The sequence below is a fragment of the Hippocampus comes genome, unplaced genomic scaffold, assembly GCF_001891065.2.
Source record: "Hippocampus comes isolate QL1 unplaced genomic scaffold, H_comes_QL1_v1.1 scaffold203, whole genome shotgun sequence".
In the NCBI taxonomy this organism is placed as follows: domain Eukaryota; kingdom Metazoa; phylum Chordata; class Actinopteri; order Syngnathiformes; family Syngnathidae; genus Hippocampus; species Hippocampus comes.
This window is the reverse complement of record NW_017805993.1, coordinates 43967-68208: the sequence shown is the minus strand read 5'-3', so window position 1 is coordinate 68208 and position 24242 is coordinate 43967. Positions and strand designations below refer to the sequence as shown.

General features: G+C 41.9%; 3 protein-coding genes across 4 annotated transcripts in view; 1 reads left to right on the top strand and 2 right to left on the bottom strand.

Moving 5' to 3' along the window:
* Positions 1-235: 235 nt before the first annotated feature.
* Positions 236-2206, bottom strand: atp6v0e1 (ATPase H+ transporting V0 subunit e1). 2 transcript variants are annotated; one of them, XM_019892252.1, is made up of 4 exons: positions 1997-2206; positions 1459-1506; positions 609-710; positions 236-490 (listed from the first exon to the last, which is right to left on the bottom strand). In XM_019892252.1, exons 1-3 carry the CDS (start codon positions 2098-2100, stop codon positions 617-619), a joined length of 246 nt encoding a protein of 81 aa, XP_019747811.1. In that variant the 5' UTR covers positions 2101-2206; the 3' UTR covers positions 236-490; positions 609-616. The 2 variants fall into 2 exon arrangements, with proteins under 2 accessions (XP_019747811.1, XP_019747810.1); XM_019892251.1 differs by having other exon boundaries at positions 236-494; positions 1997-2205.
* Positions 2207-3240: 1034 nt separating this feature from the next.
* rpl26 (ribosomal protein L26) lies at positions 3241-7193 on the bottom strand. The gene is made up of 4 exons (XM_019892249.1): positions 7094-7193; positions 6290-6461; positions 6005-6145; positions 3241-3405 (listed from the first exon to the last, which is right to left on the bottom strand). Exons 2-4 carry the CDS (start codon positions 6455-6457, stop codon positions 3277-3279), a joined length of 438 nt encoding a protein of 145 aa, XP_019747808.1. The 5' UTR covers positions 6458-6461; positions 7094-7193; the 3' UTR covers positions 3241-3276.
* A 423-nt stretch (positions 7194-7616) lies between these two features.
* ppp2r2ba (protein phosphatase 2, regulatory subunit B, beta a) overlaps positions 7617-24242 on the top strand; it is a 40453-nt gene continuing 23827 nt past the window's right edge. The window contains exon 1 of the mRNA XM_019892247.1: positions 7617-7970. Coding sequence (XP_019747806.1) covers positions 7820-7970 — 151 coding nt within the window. The 5' untranslated portion in view covers positions 7617-7819. The remainder of the gene's footprint in view (positions 7971-24242) is intronic.

Here is a 24242-nt window from a genome sequence, read left to right as displayed (position 1 = left end):
CTCTCTCTCTCTCTCTCTCTCTCTCTCGCTCTCAAAAGTGAACATATGACATTTAGGATTTGCAATTACCGTATTACAATAATCACAGTAGTCTAATTGGCCAGCGAAATAACATCAATATTAGCGCCAAATGAAAAAAGAAGTTCATTGAATGGTATTCTGAGGACAGCCAATCTAGACAAAACAATAATGGTAATGGGATCTGGATAAAGGACAGAGTATGAGGCACAACAAATAACATTCATGGCAAGTTTATTCATATTAACATCAGCTCTAAACAATAGCATAAAGAAACCAAACATTATTAAGGCTTATTTTTACATTAAAGCACACTCAGTGGGGATCAATTTTAAGAAAGGCCCTTTGGAGACTATACAAGGCACGGGTTTGAGCATCAGTCTGTAAAACCAAAGGGATGAGAGTTGAAGGCATTTCAGAACTGTGGACAACAGCATGAAGTGAGGAGAAAGTGGTCCCAGACGTTGTAGCGCTGTCTGTGTTGAGAGGAATTCAGAGCAAAAAGTGCACGTCATTTGAAGAACTAAGCAGTACAACAACTATTACAAAATGCGCAATATGTTGGCCTTGACATTCCAAAAGTGTTTTACCTGAGTATTTAAGACCAGTGGTAGTTCAGGTACCAGATGGCATCAGTGGACAGAGACGGCCCAAACAGTGGGTTCAGCTGGGCCAGAATGGCTATCAACCAGCTGAAGAAAAGAACACACATGAAGACCAGTGCTCATCAAGGGTGGACATTCACAACTCAACCGCTGGCCTGTGTGTTGCTCTCCTGTGTCCATGTGATTATGTAACAAGAGCACAAACCACACTGATGGTCAATAATTTAGCAACACAAACCTTTCTTATATTAGGGCAGCACGGTTTACATTGTCTGCCTCCCACTATTGAGTCTTTTTGAATCGTGTAGCGTTTCCATATTCTTCCCATACTTTTATGAGGTTTTCTACATGGTCTCCAGCTTCCATTCACACTCCAAAAACATGCAAGTTTAATTGAATAGTAAATTACATTGTCCATCATTGTGAAAGGTTGTTTGTCTACATGTGTTCGGGTGACCAGTACAGGTTGTAGCCAATGTCAGTTGTGATTGGGTGTAATAAATAAGCACTATGGAAAATGGACAGATGGACGTTTTGTATTCCTCATAAAAAAAAAAAAAACAACTCCTGTGAGTTTTAGATTTGATTCAGATCTGCCTTTTCACAACCCCACCATTTGCATATAACACACACAATTCCACAACTAACGTGAAATATCTACCCTTATGTAGACACTTTTTTCCAGTATTAAGCAAAGTAGTTTGTTGTGAAGTATATTTGCGAAATAGTTAAAGACACGAGGTACTGTATATAATTGTACAAAGTAAAAAAGTCCGAGTAATTACAGATAGTGTTCGCCATGTTTAAATTCCAAAACAGGCCGAATAATACTTACAACAAGTAGCAGCAAACAGAAGTTAACACCAGCATTGTGATTATCACTCTGTGGGGAAAAGACAATATTTAAGGACACCGAACAAACAGCTCAAGGTATTAATATAATAGACATACTCATGGGAAGTTGCATCGTTTTTCCATGGAGGGGTTATTTATATGTTTCCAATTAATATCCTAGACATACATATGGGAAGTTGCATCGTCTTTCCATAGAGGGGTTGTTTTTATTTTTCCAATAAGTAAGAGGGCATAACCTAAAAAAATGGAATGCTGACCTATTCGTAAAAAAAAAAAAAATAAACAGCATGAGGGGTTTAAGAGATACGCAAGAGAAACTTGGTCTTTTAGTCTCCAGTGCCTAACACCGACTCTTACTAAAAGTTATTGGAAGCTTATCCACCACTAAATAGCATATACAGAGTACAAGACTAAATACTGCACGTTTTCAATTGTGATCCTACACACACAATACTAAATAAACGTTACTTCAATTTGAAGTTAGCAATGAGCTAGTGAAGTGACGTGAACACACTCACCCTCTGTTCGGGCCTTTGGGGATAAACCAGGGCACCACTCCTCCCACTATGCCCCAAAATAAGGTCATCGTGGACATGGCGATGACAAAAGTTAATTCTGCCATGGCAGCAGTAAGTTTAGAAAGGAGAATATACAGACACAAAACTTCTGACAACTTGAAACTAGTCACCGCGTCACGTGACCATATCACGAGCGAAAGGAGGAAGTGCCAGTGCGCATGTCTAACTCAAGATCCCTGTGTGGCCAATGCACCTTTTTTAGCTTTGTAAAATTTCCAAACACGCTCGCTCACAGATTCTTGGTTTCAAATCTAATTCTATTAAATGCATGGTCCAGATTTAAATTTTCGAATTTGTCCGAGTTAAAAATCCCGCGTTCAGTGAGATTGCAACCGCTTCTGTTCCGCAACACCTGATTTGACCACACGGAGGCGGAAATGTGCTACCAGTCAGTCTCTGCATCGAAAGGCAATTTCAATGTAAGATGCATTTTCTATAAAATTTGAGAGGGACGCTCCACTGGCGTATATCTAGTCTTGATAGTGTCGACTAAAACCACATCACTGTTGTGATGTGTCCACCATCATGATAGACCGATGTTATCAAAAGTCATTCTGTATTTAAACATTACGATTGAGATTTGAGAATATTTACAATCATAATTCAACAATTCGTATTGTATTATTGTCAATATTTTTATGTTGTTCTGTGCATTATTGCTATATAAATAAAAATGGATTGTACTGAATATTGCATTCGCTTTTGAAAGACATTTCACTGTCTTTAGATTGGATTCAAGACTTTCGAGTCCCAGGAACCCAGTTCTGTACCTTCATAATTCACAGTTCAAGTTGAAATTGGCCAGTGTACTTAGCTGACTAAGTATTCATGTGAAGCATTATACAATAGTAATGTTGAAATGGTTGCAGTGCAGATAACCTGTATATTGGCCGACGTAAAAGCAAACACATTTGTGACCCCAAAAGGCTATATGTCGAGTAACTTTAATGTCCACCTCGATATCGAAAATGAAAGCCATCTCATACTGGAAATGCATAGCTCCTCCCTTAAGTAGAAAAGCAGCTTGATAATTACCTTTAAAGCCAAAGTCAGAAGTTCCCCTGCTTGGCAAGTACAACACTAGCTGTAAAACCTCAATCTTGTGAGAATATGCACAGGGTCCATTGCAACAATTGACATTTCTCCTTCAAACCATATCCATCCAAGAAAACAGGAGACGGACACACCATTTTATACAATTTATTGATAGCAAAAGATGTTTACTCCTGCATCTTCTCAATGGTCTCCTCCTTGTATTTGCCCTTCTCCTTTCCATCAGCGCGAGATTTGGCCTTGCGCTCCAGGATCTTTTTGCGGTCCTTGTCCAACTTTAGCCTGGTGATGACCACCTATGAGGCAAAGAAATCAGATTAGATGAGGGCCATTCAACTGATTACGACAGCCCCTTGTGTTAACATGATGGCAAACTGCTGGCCAAGGGCTGAAAATGTGATCTGATTTGCTTGACACTGGCAAAAGGTTGAAAATAGATTCAACCCGATGACAGAGACAACGCTGGCAATGTCTGACCAAACGATGATGGGTGCCTGTGCTCCTCTCCTGCTAAATTAGCTGCAGAGAGCTGCAGCGTTCTGGTGACCTCAAACAGGATCAACTGGGCAGCGTTGATAAATTGCTTGCTCAGTGAGAAAATTTACACAAATCAAGACAGACAGCGTGCAACAAATTGTTCAGCAGGAAAATGACTCAACTCTAAGAAATGTAATTGTTAATGCAGCTTAAACATTGGTGTCCTTTATGTGTTAATTGAAAACATTACCTGCAATTGAGGGGGAAAAAAAAAACGCACAGTGACATCCACAGAGACGCACAAAACCACCAAGTCATCTGGACTTCATTAGTTTCACTAAAAGTGTACCAGTTTGAACAAAATTCCTCCTGCAAGGAAAATGGTGTTGTTGCATTGTTCAATTGTAATGTATGCGTCCACATTGTAGATTCATCCAACTTTCTTGCACTGCACCGGAACTACTACCACACCAGCGAGCAACAGCTGGATTGCTACCATTGTCTGTCTTCTCATAGTGCAGAGCCCCTCCTCTAAGTCACCTAACCTCAACTCCCTGGCAGCAAACAAGCAAAAGCTTTCAGAAGTATTATCATCAAGAAAGGTGGGCAAGGAGTAATTAACCGCAAAGCCACATTAACGGCAAAGCCATCATGAAACATAGCCTCTCATTTATATCTATTTGTCTATCTTGACGGCAACAAATAAACACAATCTACATAGTTTGTTTCAATATAAACTAAAAACAGAGTCTTCAAGGTTGACCACCGCCCCCTGTTTCAGCTGCACACACACCATTTTCTGGTTGTGTAGATCAAATTATGCTTACCAGTTAAGCAAAGCAAAATTAAAAACCAATACAAGTGCTTATTTTTGTTTCCTTGTGCACAGTGCATCCTAATTTTTACCATCTGATTTCACTACGTACTACATTTAAAAAAATGGCGTGGTGGTAAGGCCAAACAAAAAAGACAGTGTTTCCGGTAACATGAAATTTCAGCATGGGGTCGGTAGGTCGGACAAAGTTTTTTTTTTTCATCAAAAATTTAAACAAAATCACCATAAAACGTAAAACAAGAAGACATTGAACCCGCCGCCACCTATTTAGTTTTCTCACCGCTCCGGACTCGGGGGGGCACACCACCGCCTCCGCCGCCGTCCTCCTCTGCCCTCGGTTTTTACTCGGCCCGTGGTGTTCATCAAATAGTTCGCTGAATTTTTTTGATACATCAATGGATGCTATGTTACGGTGCGAGCATGCGACTGTCTCTAACACAGAAAACGCGGTTTAAACTGTCGTCGGAGATCGCGGCCGCCGCCATGTTTCAATGTTGTTGACAGACGACAGGGCAAACGACGCACGCGCTCAACGTGAGTATCGCGAGAGCTTGCACCGATGTAAACCCTCTACACAAAAATGGAGAGGGTTGTTTGAAAAATAATGCCGACCGTAAAGTTTTTTTTCGACGTAGAAATTCTCAGTCAGTCGGGTTACCGGAAACACACTACTTTTTTTTCTACGCCTAATAGAAGAGTGAAATATGTTTACATGTATTCCTTTTTGTATCTCTCAATGGTTTCATAGTATTAGTGCAACTCTGCATAGTGTATGGTTTTTGGTTCCATATGAAATTGCACTAAACATTTACAGCCAAAAATGTTAAGGCCAAAATCTCGCCTGTAACTTAAGTTGCTCCATCATTTATAAACATGTCCAAAAGAATGGTAGAAGCTGCAAAGTTTGAGCAAAATTGAATGTACTAGCATGCCTGTGACCCTCGCGAGGAAAAGCGGTTTGGATAATGGATGGATGCACGTAGTGTCATAAATTCAAGTTTTAAGCAACTGAAGGGTATATAACAAAAACCGCTTGCTTGTGCGACTTGCCACAATTTACACATGATCAAATTCGTCCACTAATCGTCACTACTACTGGTGCTTAGTTGGCTACCAATGTAATTATTTGTGGCAGCCCTTCTGCACAATAAAATGTAGAATTTTAACTTCGAGTTGCGTACAGTAAAATATATGTATTTTAAATTTGCTCCTACAATCATTCATAATACTTGCACTCCAATTTTGACAGTCAAGTTCATACTGTGGTATACACTGCTGCCGTGAAGCAATTACATTTGTCCCATCAAATGAATATTAGGCCACATCGGAAGCAATGCTATTGCACTCCCATCTGGTGTTATCAAATATGAGGGGCCAATTACACAAATAAACACCGGGACATCTGTAGTGAATTATTTAGATGCTCCACAATTTATAAATCTTATTTCTTTCAGATCTCAATTCCAACCTCTCAGGTTCCCAGTGGTACTGCTGTTGGGTGCATCACAGAAAACATTCAAGCACTGACATTCATCTCATATGCATTTTGACAAGTACAAACATTATACAGAAAAAGCAGTCACCTTGCTGGGATGAATGCCAACGTGGACTGTGGTTCCGTTGGCCTTTTCTCTCTGCACACGCTCAATGTAGATGACGTACTTCTTCCTGTACACCTGGACCACTTTGCCAATCTGTTGGCCTTTGTAGTGTCCACGGACAACCTGAGTGTGGCAAAGCAAACCGTTGGCAAAGCAAATCAAGACTAAGTATTCTTCTTACATACATACATGCTGATTTATATAGCGCTTTCACAACAGCTGCAGCTGTAACAAATTCTTGACAATAGTCAAGTTTGATTTCAATACCTGGACTTCATCATCTTTGCGGATGGGCATGGACCTGACGTTGTACTTCTGACGGAGCTCCTTGGACAAGGGGGAGGACATGATCTTCCTCCTGATGTGTGAGGGAGCATTGAAGTGCCTCTTGCGGTTCTTGCGGCGGGAAGATGTTACAAACGGGTTCAGCTTCATGATGCTGTTAAACAAAAGACAAACACAACCTAACTTGACACTTTTTCGACAGTATAAGCCATACAAGTAGTCATCATTGAGTTCAAATGGTCGCAAACATGGTTAACGCATTCACCTTGCGCAGTATCCGAGCAGATGTAATAACTGAAGGGATCAAAACAGTACAGTACCACCTCCCGGGTTTCTGGTTAACATACTGTCGACAGATTATTGCAGCGGTTCGAAAAGCAGCTATTATGGCTCGCTTCATATTCCGTGTGTTAGCATGTTAGCATAATAGACAACGCAATCAAGGTGGTATGCTGATTCTTTCCTTCGCATAGTACACCAACCCGGAACGCAGACGACGGAATTACAGCGTCACTTAGTCCGAATGCATAATCATTTTTCTTGCTTTCAGGTTTTAGTCACGTCAGTGAGCGTTGATAACATGTGGATCATTCAGGGACGCTAACGGAGGCGCTAGCAGCAGACGTAGTAATGCAGTCATCGTTCATGAATTTCGCCACAATATGCGTCTTTATGTGACGATAGTAAGGTTTAGAGGGCTCTACAGCATTTTATTTAGTAAAATAGAAGTGTTTTCAACATGGATGGGACGAGATTCGCAAGTGAAATGGTCGCTACAAATCTTACCCTGCCGTGTACTTCTCTATGGCCGGCGGAAAAGAGGATGGAGAACTACTTCCGTTGGCATTAGTTCACACTCAAATCTCGCGAGATCCTACGCGGAATTAATCATGAACACAATCCAGCATTTTTCCCGATTAAATCGATTTAAACTTGAATTTATGAGTTTACTTGTAGAGATTACTGGTAAATAACACGCAAGGACCTATGGTTATCTTCTATAAGGGTCTGCGCTTTATTTCTACGTTGGATAGTGTTGTGCATGTACATGTACTGAATTTAGACACGAAATATCACCACAAGATGGAGCTAGAATGTACCAATGTACAATAATAAACTCGGAATAAGTTGTCTATGATTCATCAAGTTTGATTTAGTACCATCTGATGATCTGATGATCTGAATACGCGGTCACACCAATAAAACTAACAATGACAATAACAAACGTAAAAAAATATACGTATATTTTATTTATTTATTTATTTCAATAACAAACGTAAAAGAATATATACGTTTATTTATTTATTTATTATAGTTACACAGCAATTTTCTTCCTGCGTAAGACGTCACACAACACTGGGTCAAGTCCGGTCGCAGTTCCAGCTCTCCCGCAGAAAGGGGGGAAAGGAGGAGGGGGGCGTTGGCGTTGCTGTCATAGCCCCCCGCGTCATGGACACACCGAGCGACCCGCAGGCAGCATCCCACTGATTCTTCTCTGGCTGGCTGTCGTGGATGCAGTGCGCATGTGGAGCCTGCGAGCAAACACTCCACACCCGTTGGCAAGCCTCGGAGAAGGAGGAGAAGATGAAATGTTTTTCCCGTTACCTTCCGTACATCTTCCGGCCGCCGAGCACTATCCTGTCGTCCAGTTGTCACACCGAAGGTAGGGTGGGACACGAAGGGGATCTGTAGGAAGCTTGTGAGTTGTTTACTTTGTGACACACAATATTTGGTCATCTGTACATCATGCATGCACAAGTTGCAAGCGACTGCGAATTCAAAAACAGATGGAGAAGTTGTAGGGACATCTTTGAATGGAAGTGTGTGGTGATTCTGTCATGCTTGAAAATGACTTCATTGTGTTAGTTTTTCTGAAGACAGAGGTGCATTTTCTCTTAGGTGGTGTTTGCAGCATGTCAAGAGAGGTAGCAAATATCTTCCACTCGATTTTGAGTCACACTCAGATCATCTCAGACCGCTAATAGGCTTTCTCTTGCTCAGTGGTAAATCGCACAAACAGGAATGTCAGTAAAGTGTTTAGGCAAAGTTGAAATTGTGACTGTGTCGTCAATTCCAGAACAGGTCTTCAATGAACCTAAAGACAACGCTTTAGTTGTCATGAGGTGTAAATGTGAATCGTTTGTCTGTATGTGCTCTTCAATTGTGTGGCGATCAGTCACGGTTGTACCTCGTCTCTTGTCCGAAGTCAGCTGAGATAGACTCCAGCTCACCCACGACCCTAATGAGGATAAGTGTTATATAGAAAATGGATGGATGCAAAGTTCTTAATGGCAGACAGTTCATCCAGCTGGTGACTGTGCTGTCAGACGGTTCAGCCCGCGAGGGTATCAGTGTTTGCTATAAGCAGCCGATTACTAGGTCATCATGTGGAGACTGGGCCGTTGCATTATTTAGTTTTGCATGGTTGCCCTCCTTCTAGTACGCTCTGCCCTCAGGAAGGAAGAGTGATGCAGTACAGTATGTGTTGTCCAAAGCCTCTAGTCTACACTACAAGACGTGCAAGCCATCGATACGTGTTCACTCAAGAGTATGTCTTTGGGTTCGAAGTTCAAGTCATGTTCGTTACGCGCTCATCTGCACCCCAACCAACATAGAGCTCTGCACAACAAATGTTTGCACACATCACATGTCGGCAAGTGATAGTCACCAGCCACAGCATATGTTTGCCTGTCAAGTCTAGTTTTTGATTGAGACGTTCAGACAGATGTCCGTTTAACAATTGACAGTGTTAAAATTGTGTCAAAAAGCATATTGTTAATACTCGCGCATATATTTGGCTTGAGGATTTGAGTTATCAGAGTCTATGCTGGTCACAGTAAACGTAACCTTCACAGAAATGTCATCAAGCTTGTTATCTTGGGCGACACTCACAACAACAGAATTGTACTCTGCCACAAATGTTTTCGACTTCAAAGTTTGAAAGATGAGTTGAGAAAATCAGTCACTAATGGCATGGTTGTGGTTATTTGCCTTATATGCAGGCAGTGTGGCTTCAGTTCCCACTCTGTGTGATTGCGAGTGTGAATGGTTGTCTGTATTTATGGGCCCTACGACTGACTGATGAACAATCCAGGGTCTAATCTAAGGAAGCAAGACACATAAATCTCCCGCTTCATCAAACAATGCCGGTTCGACTGTCACATTGAGTGTTTGCTGCACCAAGTTTGCAGGAACTTTTTTTGAAGGTCCTTTGCTTTTTTTTTTTTTTTCTTTTTTTTTTTTTGCTTACTGCTTGCTTGTTCATCAAACAATGATAAAGTGACCCTCTGGCATGTGACATTTAACTATACAATATATGAGATACCTTTGTTTTACAAACAGTCTCTGGATGTGATGAAAAGGTGCCAGCCCACTCGACATTCACTTGCTAGAGATGAGCGATGTTTCTCCACTGCTGTCCAAATAGAGAAATAAGAAGCAGTTAACCACAGAAAGCAAATGTGAGCTGTTGACTCTTGGAGTGAAACCTTGTGGAGTAAGATGACACAGCAGATAACCTTGGAAATGCCAGCCCCCTGCACGCACACTGCTCTACAATGCGTGTGTGTGTGTGTGTGTGTGTGTGTGTGTATGTGTGTATGCATGTATGTAAAAAAAAAAAAGCACTCCCACAAATCAAAGCACGCACGGCTGTTTGTTCACACTTTAAATTTGTGATTCCCGGTGTGATCAGACCTACCAAGCTTGATAAAACTTGGAGTATTTATGTAACTTCAACCCCACCCCCGACCCCTGTCCTCACCCATTCCCCCCTCCAACACGCGCTCCACCATTTCTCAGCATTTATGCCCACTCCAGCTGAGCAGAGTTCGCCTCCGGGAAGATGAGTGTGCAGTTACCCTGTGAGTGGAAAATGCATTACATAATCCTGGTTGTCGACCACATTGTTCCCCATTTATTGGGACGCCCGGGATGTGCTGGCAGCACATGCTGTCACCTGGGTTCTCAAAAACACACACACATATTTGTTTCTGTTTTTTTTTGTTTTGTTTTGTTTTTTGTTTTTTTGGGGTTTTTGTTTTTGGTCCACGCTTCCTTCGTTTCTCCCATTTCAGGTCAGCGCATTCAGTCTGGTGTGACGGATTAAGTCTTTCCGCTTTTCGATGGCTATGTCCTGTTGTAAATGAGTAAGAGAAAATGCATATTCACACCAGTATCTGTGGTACATTGTAATGTCCCGCATCATCCATCAATCATTTCTGCCTAAGCCTCAATGTATGAAAGGTCATCAAAAAACAGTGACACATTTTTCCATCACTGCAATAGATGTGTTGCAAGGAAATTTATTTTTTATTTTTTATTTTTTTAAGAAATGACTTCCAGTGACATTTCAGTGCCCCCGTGTCAGGGCTTGTGGGATTCTGTTTGCAATTTCCGGTATAACACAGTTTTGTGAGTATGGTTGAGTGAGATTTTTCAGGAGTGTGGGGAGGGGTGGCGCTGTTCTCATGCTTTAGGCAAGTTATTCTGTCAGACTCCCACTTGACAGTCAAGAATATGTAGCACTATGCTTGCAAACACACACATAAGCAATGCACGTTCCCCTACATAACCTCTGTGATGCAGTTTGAGCAGCGATACTTGAGGGTAGACAGGATTTAGTTTCCATGCTCAACTATGGGGAAAATTGATAATCAATTGGTTGATTAATTGTTTCAAATATTATTTATTATGAATTATATTTTATTTTTCGATTGCAGAAAATACTGTCAAGTCTTTTTTTTTTGTGTGTCTACCATCCGTCCATTATCTCTAACACTTATCCTGTGCGTGCAGTTGAACGTACCCAATTGCATTTTTTAACATTTGATTAAAGGTGATCGAAGTGGCCCTGTGAATGGTTAAAAAAACTAAATGACCATATATTGGACAGTAGTTTTTTTCATCTCATGAACATCATGATGAAAAGTCTGGCAAATGCAACATTAATTTAATATTGAAGAAAATCAAGGAGATTGATTGTGCGGGCTTTGTGGAAGGGGAGTTGGCATCATGCGTGCAGTGCAGTCATGTAAGTCCACATGATGTGATTTTAATGGGCTCAATCTGGTATCCAAAGCCCATCAGGTGAATCTCAGGAGGGAGCTGAAATGTCCGTGAAAACACAACAACAAGGTGCCGGCGTTTTTCTCTCACGGCGCTCATCTGCAGTCTCACATTACCGCAAACACTTCCTGCTCGGTCTCTTGCAGCGAGCCGACATGAAAACAAGGAATGATATGAGCAGTCACAGTATCAACGTTGACTCCCCTCACTCACTGGAGACCTTGTATGGTTACAATAAACACTGATGCAAGTTTTACGGTCTCCTTACCCTGGCTTTCACGAAACTTGAATCGTGCAATTATATTTTTTAATCCTCTTATTCAACTTGGTGGTGCTGTTCAGCCTTAGTGATCTCCTTTGTTACAACATTGAGTGTGCTCCTCTCAGAGAGGCTCCTTATCGAACCGGACTGCTGAGCCTGACAGTCTGCAGCATAGACACCACGACTATTGGGAGTGAAATTTATATATAGAACACCAGGATATGCACTTCCTCTCCCTGCCCATCTGTCTTCGTGATTTTATGAAAGGTTCTGATGGGGTGAGCGAGACAGGTTGCTGCTTGCTGTGTTTTTTTTTTTGTTTTTTTTTGCTTCTGCATTAAAAATCACCTAAGTCAAAGGAGGGGCATGGTAAACTTGGACACTATGGGACACGTATTTCAATGGAATCATCTTTTAGTTTGATTTTTGTGTTGTTGAAAAGAATTTGAATTGAAGAAACAGCAAAGTGGATGAGTTGTGGAAAGAGTGGTTTGTCTCACAGTGGAGAGATGCAGGGTTGGAATCTTGGTTCTGGCCCATGCCTGGAAGTCGCATGTTCTCTCCCGTGTTTCCTTTCACATTCAAAAACATGCGTAGGAGAACTCTAGTGAAGACTCAGAATTGTCTTTATAAGTTAGAATGTGACTGCGAATGCTTGTTTGTGTATATGTACCTACCCTGTGAATGGCAAGCGACTTGTCCAGGGTGTCCCTTGACTCTCACCCAAAGTCAGATGGGAGAGCCTCCAGCTCACCCATGACCCAAATTAAAATGGATTTTGATTTCCAGCTTTTACACTTGGACAGTGGTTAGCACGTCTGCCTCTCTGCTTCAGTGGTCTAAGGTTCGGGCTTTGAACCTTAACTAAGGCCTTCCTGTGTGCTCCAACTTTCTTCCACATTCCAAAACCATGCATGTTTGGTTAACTGGAGACTTTCGATTGCCCGTACATGTGAATCTGAATGGAAATGTTTGTCTATATTTGGTTTACAATTTAGTGGCGACTAGTCCAGGGTGTACCTAACTCTAATTGTGCTTCTCCAAATGGCCTCTAAGGAAAACATCTCGTATTCAGTAGAATATAAAGTGTGGCTGATGTTTATGGTAAACAAAATACACACTATACAATCATTTATTCTCATTTAATAAATCTCCCTGAGTAACTATGGATTAATAAGAACACAATAAAAAAAGGATCATTCCAAAAACATTAAATGAGCATGTGGCCCCAGATGGTAGCTCACTTCCAGAGATTCCCCAAGGGAGGAAAGAGAAGGTGGGCTCAGTGTCACATTTCAAATGATCAGATCATCAGCAGGATCTGTAGAAGCTGGATCCTGATCCTGATTATTTCAATCAGGTGTGTTGCAGCAGGGAGACATGGAAAACATCTTGGAAACCGAACCGCGGGGAACAGCACTGAAGGCGCCTTTCTTCGGGGACTCAAGTAGAAATGGGCAATTTCAAAATGAGGGACATGAGTGCCCTAACTCATACCGGACACAACACGAAACAGTACATCTTTGAAACAAGGCACTGAAAATAAAACCAAAAGTGTAATTTGAAGTGAGTTAATGCTGTCAGCTTGCAAACCCAGCTGCACCTATTGGGGTAATGGCAACATTCCATCTTTGACTTTTAATGCTTTTTTTTTCTACCTTAACACCATTTTCAGTCTGAAAATAGCCTTGCAAAGTCATCACTCCTCTGTTTGCACGGAATAACCTCAGTGTAACGGGGTCGATATGGATCAAGAGTAAAATCATGGCCTGGAAAAAGGAGGACTACGCATAGAAAGAATGTACTTTTATTTGGCTGTCGTGTCAGCACCATGGGCAGTGTGGAGTTTGTGATTGTGGATTTTTATATCACTTAACATGCCAAACACTGGGGAGGGGGGGGACACAATAACAACTGCGATGCATTAGATAATTTTTTTCCCCCTCTATTGGGTCAAAGTCAATATGAACATTTGTCCTGTGGTGTGAGGTGTTTTTAGAAGGACTGTAATAATTGAGTGCCCACAGAGACGTCTTTCTTTTTTTTTCCGATCTGTTTGAAGATCTGGTATACTTTTTACATCCTGTGACATGATCTTTTCCAATCTGTCATTTGCATTAGGTAAATACTGTACATCAGAGAATTTCCTGGCTGTGTCCAACTTCGCAGGCTGCATCCTCTGAAGGCCGCATTTTCGGCCACGTGACGTCACTTCCAGTGCAACTCGACCGCACGTGGTTTCCAAAGAAAGACAATTCGCAGGCTGGCTCCTTCGACACCTTCAAAGGCTCCTCCTCATGTAGTCTCCGTGGACTGCAAATTCCGTGGCGAATTTGGACAGTCTTAATGTTAATTTCGACACCGCATGCGGTCGATTCACGCCCGAAGCGACATCATGTGGCCCAAAAAAATGTCACAATTGAACTCCATCATATGACAGCTACATGACAAGTGCAAAATAATAAAAGCATGACTCCGTGTGATGCAAAACAGTGCACGCAACCATAATATCCATCCATCCTTTTTTCTGTCCCGCGAATCCAGTTCAAGGTCATGGGGAGTTGCAGCCTCTGTTGCTAACTTTGGGCGAAAGGAAGACCAGTCCCTATAACCCTTCGAAAAGCCCAATACGATTCTAAATTCATACCATAGTGTGTCATCCTGAGCAGTATTTTCTCTTGTCAAGGTAGATTTTATGCTTATTCCTGTGAGATTGTTTTCTGGAGCTCCACCGAAACAAAGGGCTGTGTACATGACGTATATGTCGTCTAATGCTGCTGTTTGAGGCAGGAATAGATGGAAAACCAGTATGTCTTTCCTCTGTGCCCTTTTCTTCACTTGCTCTTACCAGCGCGCGCACGCGCGCGCGCACACACACACACACGGATGGGAGGATGACGCACGATGACACAAGTGGAGTCATAACTCGACATGCCAATTCTCTCTCTGTCACTGGTGTATGATTTGTTTTCAAGTGCCACCTCATTTATTGACAAGCAATAAAGAAAGCAAGTGACGACCACACGGTGTGAAATATTTTCGTCACGAAATTTATCGGAGCTGGTAAAACGCTTTAAACTTGATAGATTTAGACAGTCATAAAGATGCATCATTGTAAACTGTCTTGCTTTACCATTTTGCAACAAAAACCCACACAAGCATTGGGAGAGCTGACTGACCAAAAACAGAAGGTCGTGGGGTTCCAACACTTAAACACCGAAGCAAAACACCATAACCGCATTCCACAACATGCTGCTGAACAGCATCTCTAGACAAATTTTCACTTTTTTTTAGACTCTGATGTCCAGATTGAGTTTATTGGTACAACGTATCTGTTAGCAAGTGTTTAGGGCGTACAGTGTTTTGACAAAAGTGTAATTGGAGTTGGCCTCCCAAGAGAGCAGTAAATAGCACTTAAGTGATTTGGGTGACGGCACATTGTGGGGCGGGGGGTATTTCACTGAACCCATCTGGCTGACTCAAAAGTGCTCGTGAGTCTACAGGCGATAGCTGAACAGAGAGAGGTAGAGATGGATGTTGGGGGAGGGGGGGAGAAGATTTAAGGGGGCAAAGAGTTGAAGGTTGAGCTTGGCTGTGGCACACTGAGCTGCCTCCTTCCATACCAAGCACTTGGCGCCGGCCTATTAACTCCCACCTGCTGCCTCTTTTATTGCTCTTTTTCTAGCTTTCTTTTGCTTCGTAGGTTCACTCCTTATCTTCATCATTCTTTCAGTCTCTGCCTCCTCACCCTCTTCTCTCTTTTGCTCATTGACAATCTTTTCGCCGGTCTATCCACTTGTACAGAGGGCTGATGGGATAGGGTCAGGGCTTCCAGGTTACCATAGTGATGCTTTGTGTCCAGATGTCATTAGTATTGACAGTGTGCAACTGGGCCAAGCTGTTCTGGCACTGGGGTTGTTTACTGTTTACATTCACTAAAAACATTCATTTAGACATTTGTACATGACAACATACAGTGTCATGACAAACCATTGGCTCTCCTCCCGAATTCTGACATGCCTCCATAATTTCCATATGTTAATGTTTAAGATCATCATCCATCCATCCTTCCATCCATTATCTGTGACCCGCTTTATCCTCGCGAGGGACGCGGGTGTGCTGGACCCTACCTCAACCATCTTCGCGGAGCAGGTGGGGCACACCCGTATCTGGTTGCCAGTCAATCGCAGGTTTGTGCTCATCAAACAAATGGAAATATCAGAGCAGAGATACCCCAAGTAAACACACACACACACACACACACACACACACACACACACACACACACACACACACAGGAATGGTCAGAGTGTAAGATGATCGCAAAGTGCCCAGCCAATTCATATTGCAGATCTGTGATCAGCCTGGCCAACTTTACATCTTACCAGGGCAGTTGATATCAGCAACGAATCCATACTGGTTGATGCTGGATTTTTTTTTTCCCATTAGGGTGGGCATTAGTTCTGCTTACTGTGCGGCTAGAGGAAATATGGATTTGTAATTGATACCACGTCACATCATGGCTCACCAAATGACTTCTGTTGTTCTCGCCCAATGGGACGCGTGTGCGCACACACACACACACACACACACACACACACACACACACGCACGAGTCTATAAACTGTTAGATGTAATCTAATCTCGTTTTCCAGCAAGCCCCCAGCTGGGCAAATAATTCACATTTGTCAAATGTACTACAGTACAACAGTCGTAGTCTAGAAGTGTATGTTGTAATACTTGTTTTCGCCAGACGGTGGAGCTCCAGGATCACTTGGTTTTGCTCAGCGGTCCCTCCTGCTTTTTGTGTATGCGCGTGTTCAAATGTGATGCTAAAAATGATCGAATTATAAATCGACAGTGAAATATGCCCTCACCCCGCCAATGACTCATACACTTGCCAAATAAGGAGCTACTTTGTTATATTTTTGATACACAGAAGTCATAAAAGGGTGTATTTAAGAAGTTGAGTTACAAAAATTAATGACAAATTTCACTGTTTTCACAATATGTTAACGAGACTCCCCTTTGGCATCCCCTTCCTACACACGCTCATGATAAGCGCACTGGAGTTTGCGTATGTTTTCTTCAAAATATATAAAATTATAAGCAAATAAGAATACACCACCAGTAAATGAAAACATGGAAACAATGCAAACAAATGCATATTAAAGAATATAATTTTCATTGTACATGTGTACAAATATATAAATAAGGAAACCTCCATCATTGTCCCCTTTGCACCAATTTTGGCTTTGTTTCTCAGCAAGTTTTCTCTCATGTTCAGCATTAGAATGTTAAAGTAATTGAAAAGTGTTCCCTCCTGGCCATCCTAGATCCAAAATCGTCTATATAATTCTTGTTTGGTGCAATGCAGATGACTGTCAGATCTACGCTTTCTCATTGAGGCCATTTTTATCCTATCTCGAGAAAATCAAGACTTGGATGGCGCCTCATTTCTTGAATTTCAATGAAAAGAAGACAGAAGTGATGGTGTTTGGTCCCAGTGGCCCTGGTACATCCCATCATGCAGAGTCGGGCCCCCTGGCTCCTTATCTTAAGCCAACAGTCTTGAACTTGGGTCTCAAACTGGACAGTGACTTTAAATTGGACCGGCAAATTGGTGCCTTTGTGAAATTTAGCTTCTTTCACCTTCGGCAGCTGGCTAAAGTAAAGCCTCTCCTTCTCAAGAGCACTTTGAAACAGTAATTCACGCCTTCGTCACATCCTGGCTGGATTACTGTAATGCACTTTACTTTGGAGTCAGCCAATCCTCCATGAAGGATCTCCAGTTGGTCCAGAATGGTGCTGCTCATCTCTTGACTGGGCCTCGTAAGAGGGAGCACTTAACTCCTACTCTGGCATCCCTTTACTGGCTCCCTAAACATTTTTGAGTTCTTTTTAAGATCCTATTATTTGCTTTCAAATCTTTAAATGGCGTCGCTCCACCTTACCTCTCTGAGCTCCTCCGCCCCTACACACCTGCCCGGTGCCTCAGGTCTGCGGACCAGACATAATTAGAAGTACCAAGAACTAAGCGGACGGTCAGGGGGGTCGAGCCTTTTCTGTTGCTGGTCCCTCTTTTTGGAATGACCTCCCACTGAACGTTAGGCAAGATCCTCGCTCATGGCCATCTTTAATACCCATCTTAAAATTCATTTTTATTCTTTGGCTTTTGACTCAGCATGAGACTTGATTTTTAGTTTTACTGCGTTTGTGCTTTCTACTCTCCTTGTTATTAATTTATTGTTTTATTGTTTGTTGTATGATTTTATTTTTCATTTTTTGCTCCATGTACAACACTTTATATAATTATATCTGTACAGCGGTGGTTGTTCTAAAGTGCTCTATAAATACAATTGAATTGAGTTTAGTTGAGTTATTGGAACATGGTTGACCACAAGTAGGTTTTTGTTAACATGAGCGTTGAAAAGGCCCTCTCTGTCTCTCTCAAGTTGAGCCACGGTGGTATGAAGAGGGAGCGCAATTCTAGGACTGCTTCGGAGGGCTACTCCACAAGGAGGCGCAAACACACCATACAAACGCCAATGGTGTTTCGGTTGACCTTTTGTTTCCGTTGCTGCTTCGAACGATGAACAACTCTGTTGTCGCCCTGTGTGCCACCCATTTTGTACTTACATTTTGTACTTGACACAAACAGCCACAGCATTCCAAAGTACTATTGTTCACCTTATGTCAATACGGGATTTGTCAAATAAATAAACAAATACATACATACTGTACAGACATATGTAATTTAATAAGATCGTATTTTAAAATGAAGAAAAGTGCAAACCAGATTTTCTCTCAAAATAGAAAAAAAAACCCACACCCAAATTCATTGAACAAAAACTATGAAGTAGGTGGTCCATAACTGGCCTTGAATTTGTGCAGTAAGCATTAAGCACCACCCCGCCCCCCGCTCCTCCTCCCCCCAAATTCTTCAAAAACGCTGAGAAATATTCATCATGGAAAATAGAAGGAAATGTGGGGAAAAAAATTCCCGGAAAAATCAGAAAATCCCCATATTTTATATCAAATTGCCCCTTTATACCACTTAATTCGAACTGTAGGGTCGCAGGTTTGAAGTCTAGCCCATCTGATTTTGGGTAAGAAGCGAGGTACATCCTGGACTGGTCAACAGCCATTCGCAGAGCATATAGAGACAAATAATCAAGCTTCAAATAAAATTGGAAGCATGTCATTAGAGTGCAGGAGGAAGCTTGCATACCCTGCAAGAACCCACACAAGCACAGGAGAACATGCACACTCTACACAGGAAGACCGGAGCCTAGATTTGAACCTGAAACCTCAGAACTGTATAAAACACTATCTACCATTTTGCTGTTCAACCTACTTGTTAATAATAATAATAGACACTTACTATGAGACGTACGAATACTTTTTGGCATATCAATGCATTGTAGTTTGATGCAAGTTCTATAAAATTATGGGAAATCGGGTTTTATGGCTTTCTTTTTACTTTTGCCGTGATGATTGTACATGAGGCAATATTATCAACAGACATCCAAGATGACAAACACACAGATGGACAAGCCACTGCTGCAAGCAATTCTGCTCACACTCTGCTATGTTTCAAATAATCAGTCCCTGAGGTTACTTTGCCCCCGTGATCCCTCATGCCAGATCAATAACATGAGCAATAAAAGTAAAATCCTCTCCCTGTGACAATCTGTTTCTTTGAGCCTGTGACACGCTTCTATTAAAACAAGTGGCATTCATCTCTGGAGGTGCTGATCCACGTTGAGCTCAAATGTGTGTATGTGTGTTTGTGTGACTGCATGTATGTAATTTGTATGTTTACATGGATGTTTGTATGTGTAAATATTCATGTAAACACCCTTCCTGATTTCTGTGTTCTTTGCACATTTATCACACACAAAGATTTCAATTCATCAAACCAATTTTAATATCACACAGAGACAATCCAAGGATATAACAAATGCAATTTCCAAATGCCAATTTAATTCATTAAGGCACAAAAAACCCAAGTCTACCTGCCCCGATGTGAAAAAGTAATTTCCCCCTGAACCGACTAATGGGTTGTGCCACCCTTGACAGCAATAACTGAAATCAGGCGTTTGCAATAATTGGTGATGAGTCTTTCACATCGCTGTGGAGGAATTTTGGCCCACTCTTCCCAGTTTTTGTATATATATATATATATATTGTGACTGAATAAATTATATATTAATAATAATTGGCATTTCGAAACTGCATATTGTATTTCTTTGGGTAGTTTCTGTGTGATAATAACATTGGTTTGATGAACTGAAACTTTTGTATGGGATAAATATGCAAAGAACACAGGAATCAGGAAGGGGGGCACTGTATGCGTGCCCAATCAAGAGAAAAGTGTGACTGGACAGCTTGCTGCCCTGTAGGCACCCAAACTACAGCCTATCTCTGATCCATGCTGGCAGCTGCTCTGCCAAATGGGATTTCTTGGAGATTACAGCCTCTAAATGAGACGTACTTGCAAGTGTTTGCCTTTTTGTTGACAAAGTGCTTTGTGGGGACTATTTTTTTAAAGTGTGTGTGTGTGTGAGAGTTTTGGGCTGAGGTGCAGTGAGTACATGCTCTGTGGTCACAAGGGGCTGGTTGGAACATGACTGGGTAGGTGCAGGGAAAACCTCTTTGGCATTGTGTTGCCACTACTAAATGGGGACGTGGCAGCAGGCAGACAGGTTCTGCGCTCCGCGGACATGTGTAGTGGTTGTCATCGTATTGCATTTATAAATATGATTGTGCGCCGAGCCCTTTGAATCATTGCATAAATCAGTTTCTTGAATGCATTATTATTGTTATCATCGAGATGATATTTTCTAAATCATCTAACTGTCATCAAATCATCAAACTGTCCACGGTTCTGAATTTGAGCGCGGGAGTTTTCATGTCCTTTTATGTACTATATGGGGAGGTGGCTTTGTATTCACTCTGTAACCTGCTTAACCTACTTTCCACTTGGCCGTCTTTCACCCATCCAGAGATAGAGAAGTGCTGTCGGATAAATATAGCATGCTTGACAACATGCGCAGTTTGTCTGTGTATTGCGAGACACGCAAATGGTTCTGACCATTGTCTGCGCCTTTACCCTGAACGCGTCGCTGATCATTTGACTGATGAAAGCTCATTCCTAGGAGAACATGTACTTCATATTCAGCCCATTAACCCGACCGGTATAAAACATGTTGGGACACGTTTGGGCCTTTATTGAAATGAATATGAGCAACATAAAGACATTTTAAGATGTTAATTGTCCAATTATGTTGACAGCTGTTGTACTGCATTGCAATGCCAATTGAGTTGCAGTTTCCTAGCAACCGGAGAGGTACAATGAAATGATTTTTCTTCCCGCTTAAGTGGCACCATTTCTACTCAGCATGTTGAGTGTATATTTCTACTAATCCACAGTGTGCGTGTGTGTGCTTTTTCACCTTTAGGCTAATTCGTTACATCTGTTTGTCAATTTATGTCTTACTGCCAATATTTTGTTGGTCATGGTGGGTGCTTCAAGCCCAGAACACTTGTACAATCCATTCATTTGATGAATTTTGTCCCAGAGTGTTTCATCCTGAGCTAATGATTGTACATGCATTCTTTTCAATTAATTCACTATCAAGGGAGTTGGGGAGGGTGGGTTTTGGGGGGAGGGGAAAAGAGAGTCAGGGGAAAAGAAATCCAATCCTGCTGGTCTGAGGACACTGTGCAATGGAGCATTAGTCACATGCTGATGTAATTGGAATGGCAGCAAGAGTAAAGCCTGCTGGTTTCGGCACAGCCTGTAGGCTTGATTTAAAGCCCATAGCAAAACTATCCACCCCTCCCATTTTATCTTTCTCCTCTTCCCTTCTCCATCTTCTCACCCCCCCTCTACCCGACCCCTCCTCAACTCACACTCATTCACCAGTGACTGCAATGCTTTTATCTTTCTCCTCTTCCCTTCTCCATCTTCTCAACCCCCCTACCCAACCCCTCCTCGACTCACACTCATTCACCAGTGACTGCAATGAATCCCCATCTGTACTCGATTAACACAACATCTCATTTAGAAGCGAACAAACTCTCCCTTTTTTTTTCTCACTTGCACCTTTACTATGATTTACACACTTGGCTGGGTGTGCGCACGAGGGTTAGGCTTTAATGCTGAGTAAATATCTCCGGAGCAAAGTGCAAAGCCAGGACAGACTGAGCAGGTGGATCCGGGCCAGGGTGCTTGGTCGCTGGGCTTTGCTGCTGCTCAGTCCCCTGACAGATGGACTGGCAGGGCAATCCTATTACCCCCATGTGTTGAGCTCCTTTTAATGCCGGGGTGGGTTGCATAGTTAATGGAAGGCAGCGCATGTTTGCTGGTCGAATTTCATGCTACTGAATGATAATCATCCTCATTTGTTTGATAACGGAGAGATCTGTCACCTGGAAATCATGCAATAAACTGCAGGCGTTTTCAACTCTGATTGTGACATGAATTGAATTATATTTAATTTAATTTTAAAAAAATGCTGTACTCTCAATCTAATTCATTTTCCAAATGGGATTAATAAAAAATGTATTGATCCATGAAAAGATGGCCGACCTGGGATTTGTGGCCTGTGACCTCTTGCACGATTTAACATTTGTGATTTAACTGCACTGATTTCTGCCGTAATTTGGAGTCAATGTTTACTGAAGCTAGAGAGATGTCCTGGTCACGTGATTGGAAATCGGGAAGGATCAGGCCATTTTCAGCTGATCGGAATTGGTGGCAGAAATGTTCAGGGCTTTTGAAAACAAAAATTGGATTTTATTTAATTGTATATTTTTAAGGACTACAAAGCAACAAAATAATTCAGACCTACTCAGATATTGCCAAAAGAATATATACAGGTTAAACACAACCGATGGGAGAACATTCTGGCACTTGTCATGGGAAGCTAACATGCTTCTGGTGTTATGTAAAATTGATAATTACCGTCTGCTGTATGGAAATATTTTGATGTGCAAAATGGAGACGATGTAACAGCGACTTTCAATATGTGCAAATTGAGCATTTTGTGTGGCTGCACTTAACACAATTCATTTTGAATGTTTTATGTTTTACTTTGTTCAAACCACTGCTCCACTAGCCATATTAAAGGTGTCATGATGGAATTGTTTTGCTTGAAAAAAAAACTGAATAAAAAAGAAGACAATATTTCTCTTTTTGTTTGTTTTTTGGAGTATAAATTCATTTTGTTTTGGGTACATCCTGCACTCCTGCCTTGCCTCGAGTCCACCTTTTTTACCACCGCAAAAGCGCCAACTTGCGGCACACAGAAGAGTTTCCAGTTTCACCAGTCAAAACATTAGTTACATCAGTACAACCTCATGAATTCCAATGAAAGAACTGAGCCAATCAGCTAGTCGTGCTTGTGCCGTGGAGTTATTTCGCAGGAACGGACTGGTCATTGTCTGAGCTTTTATGTTGGTACAGTAAAGAATATCTGTGTATATTTCATGATTATCGCCCCACGGTTCTTAAACTGATTTTGTCCATTATCTGGATGAAATCTTGATTGAATGTGTACTGTCACTGCTGATATGCCTACGCCTCCATACGACGTGCACTTATGTTGCTTGGTATGCACACAGCGCCCTTGCGCCGGAAACCCTGAGTCAAGCAATTACCACACATCAAGGAAAGCAATTGGGCATGACTAAAATATCATTGCCCAGTGATTGTCCCGATACGTTTGGACCGGTAGAATCTAATTTAACCCACTTTGTCGAGGAGAATTGAGTACACGCTTTCCAATTTTCGCGTGCTTCCCCCCCTGAGCATTTGTTGCAAGGGTGAAGCACGGCGGCCGCGCTGTCACAGGTCTTTACCCAGAAGACATGCGGCACAATCAACAATGTGAGGGAGGGAGCAATGAGCCGTGAGATGCAGAACTTGAGGTCTTTCATGAGAAAATGGTTATCGATCTAGGGTCATGTCAGGGGGCCAATTTACGAGGAACAGCGTAATTGTTCTGAGCCCCTTCCTTTTGGTTTGTTGGCCATTCCGTGTCGTCACATTTGGAACTGGCTCAAGAGGAGTACAAGGGGTTGGCTGGGATCGATAACAGCAGATCTGATGGGAATATATATGCAGTCAAACCTCAGTTTTTGTCCATAATCCGTTCCAGAAGGATGTTCGAAAACCGAAATTGTTCGAAAACCGAAACCACGCTCTTTTTAAAATAAAAATGTTTACTGAATACGTCTGCTCACAATGGAAAGCAACACGAGGAAGCGTCACTTCCTCGTCTACCCGAGGAAGCGTCACTTCCTCGTGTAAGGAAGGCGAGAGGAGTCAAATGGTGCATTCAAGTGCGCTCAGTTCGTTCGAAAACCGAAATTTGTTCGTCATCCAAGGCATAAAAAACTCGAAATTTTTGGTCGAAAACCTAATTGGTTGAGAACCGAGACGTTCGAAAACCGAGGTTTGACTGTACAATATATATATATATAGTAATCCCTCGTTTATCGCAGTTGATGGGGACCAAAACCCCCCGCGATCAACAAAAATCCGGGAAGTAGCGACCAATTAACATTGACCGTTTTTTTTAAGTCCACAAATGGTCC

What these genes read in the sequence shown, in the direction of transcription:
- atp6v0e1 (XM_019892252.1), bottom strand. Translation starts at nt 2,100, where the DNA reads ATGGCAGAATTAACTTTTGTCATCGCCATGTCCACGATGACCTTATTT. An exon ending in CCCAAAGGCCCGAACAGAGG is followed by an intron (nt 1,507 to 1,996) that starts GTGAGTGTGTTC and finishes TTTTCCCCACAG; the next exon opens with AGTGATAATCACAATGCTGG. An exon ending in TCTGTTTGCTGCTACTTGTT is followed by an intron (nt 711 to 1,458) that starts GTAAGTATTATT and finishes TCTTTTCTTCAG; the next exon opens with CTGGTTGATAGCCATTCTGG.
- rpl26 (XM_019892249.1), bottom strand. Translation starts at nt 6,457, where the DNA reads ATGAAGCTGAACCCGTTTGTAACATCTTCCCGCCGCAAGAACCGCAAG. An exon ending in GCAAAGATGATGAAGTCCAG is followed by an intron (nt 6,146 to 6,289) that starts GTATTGAAATCA and finishes TGCCACACTCAG; the next exon opens with GTTGTCCGTGGACACTACAA. An exon ending in TTGGCATTCATCCCAGCAAG is followed by an intron (nt 3,406 to 6,004) that starts GTGACTGCTTTT and finishes TTTGCCTCATAG; the next exon opens with GTGGTCATCACCAGGCTAAA.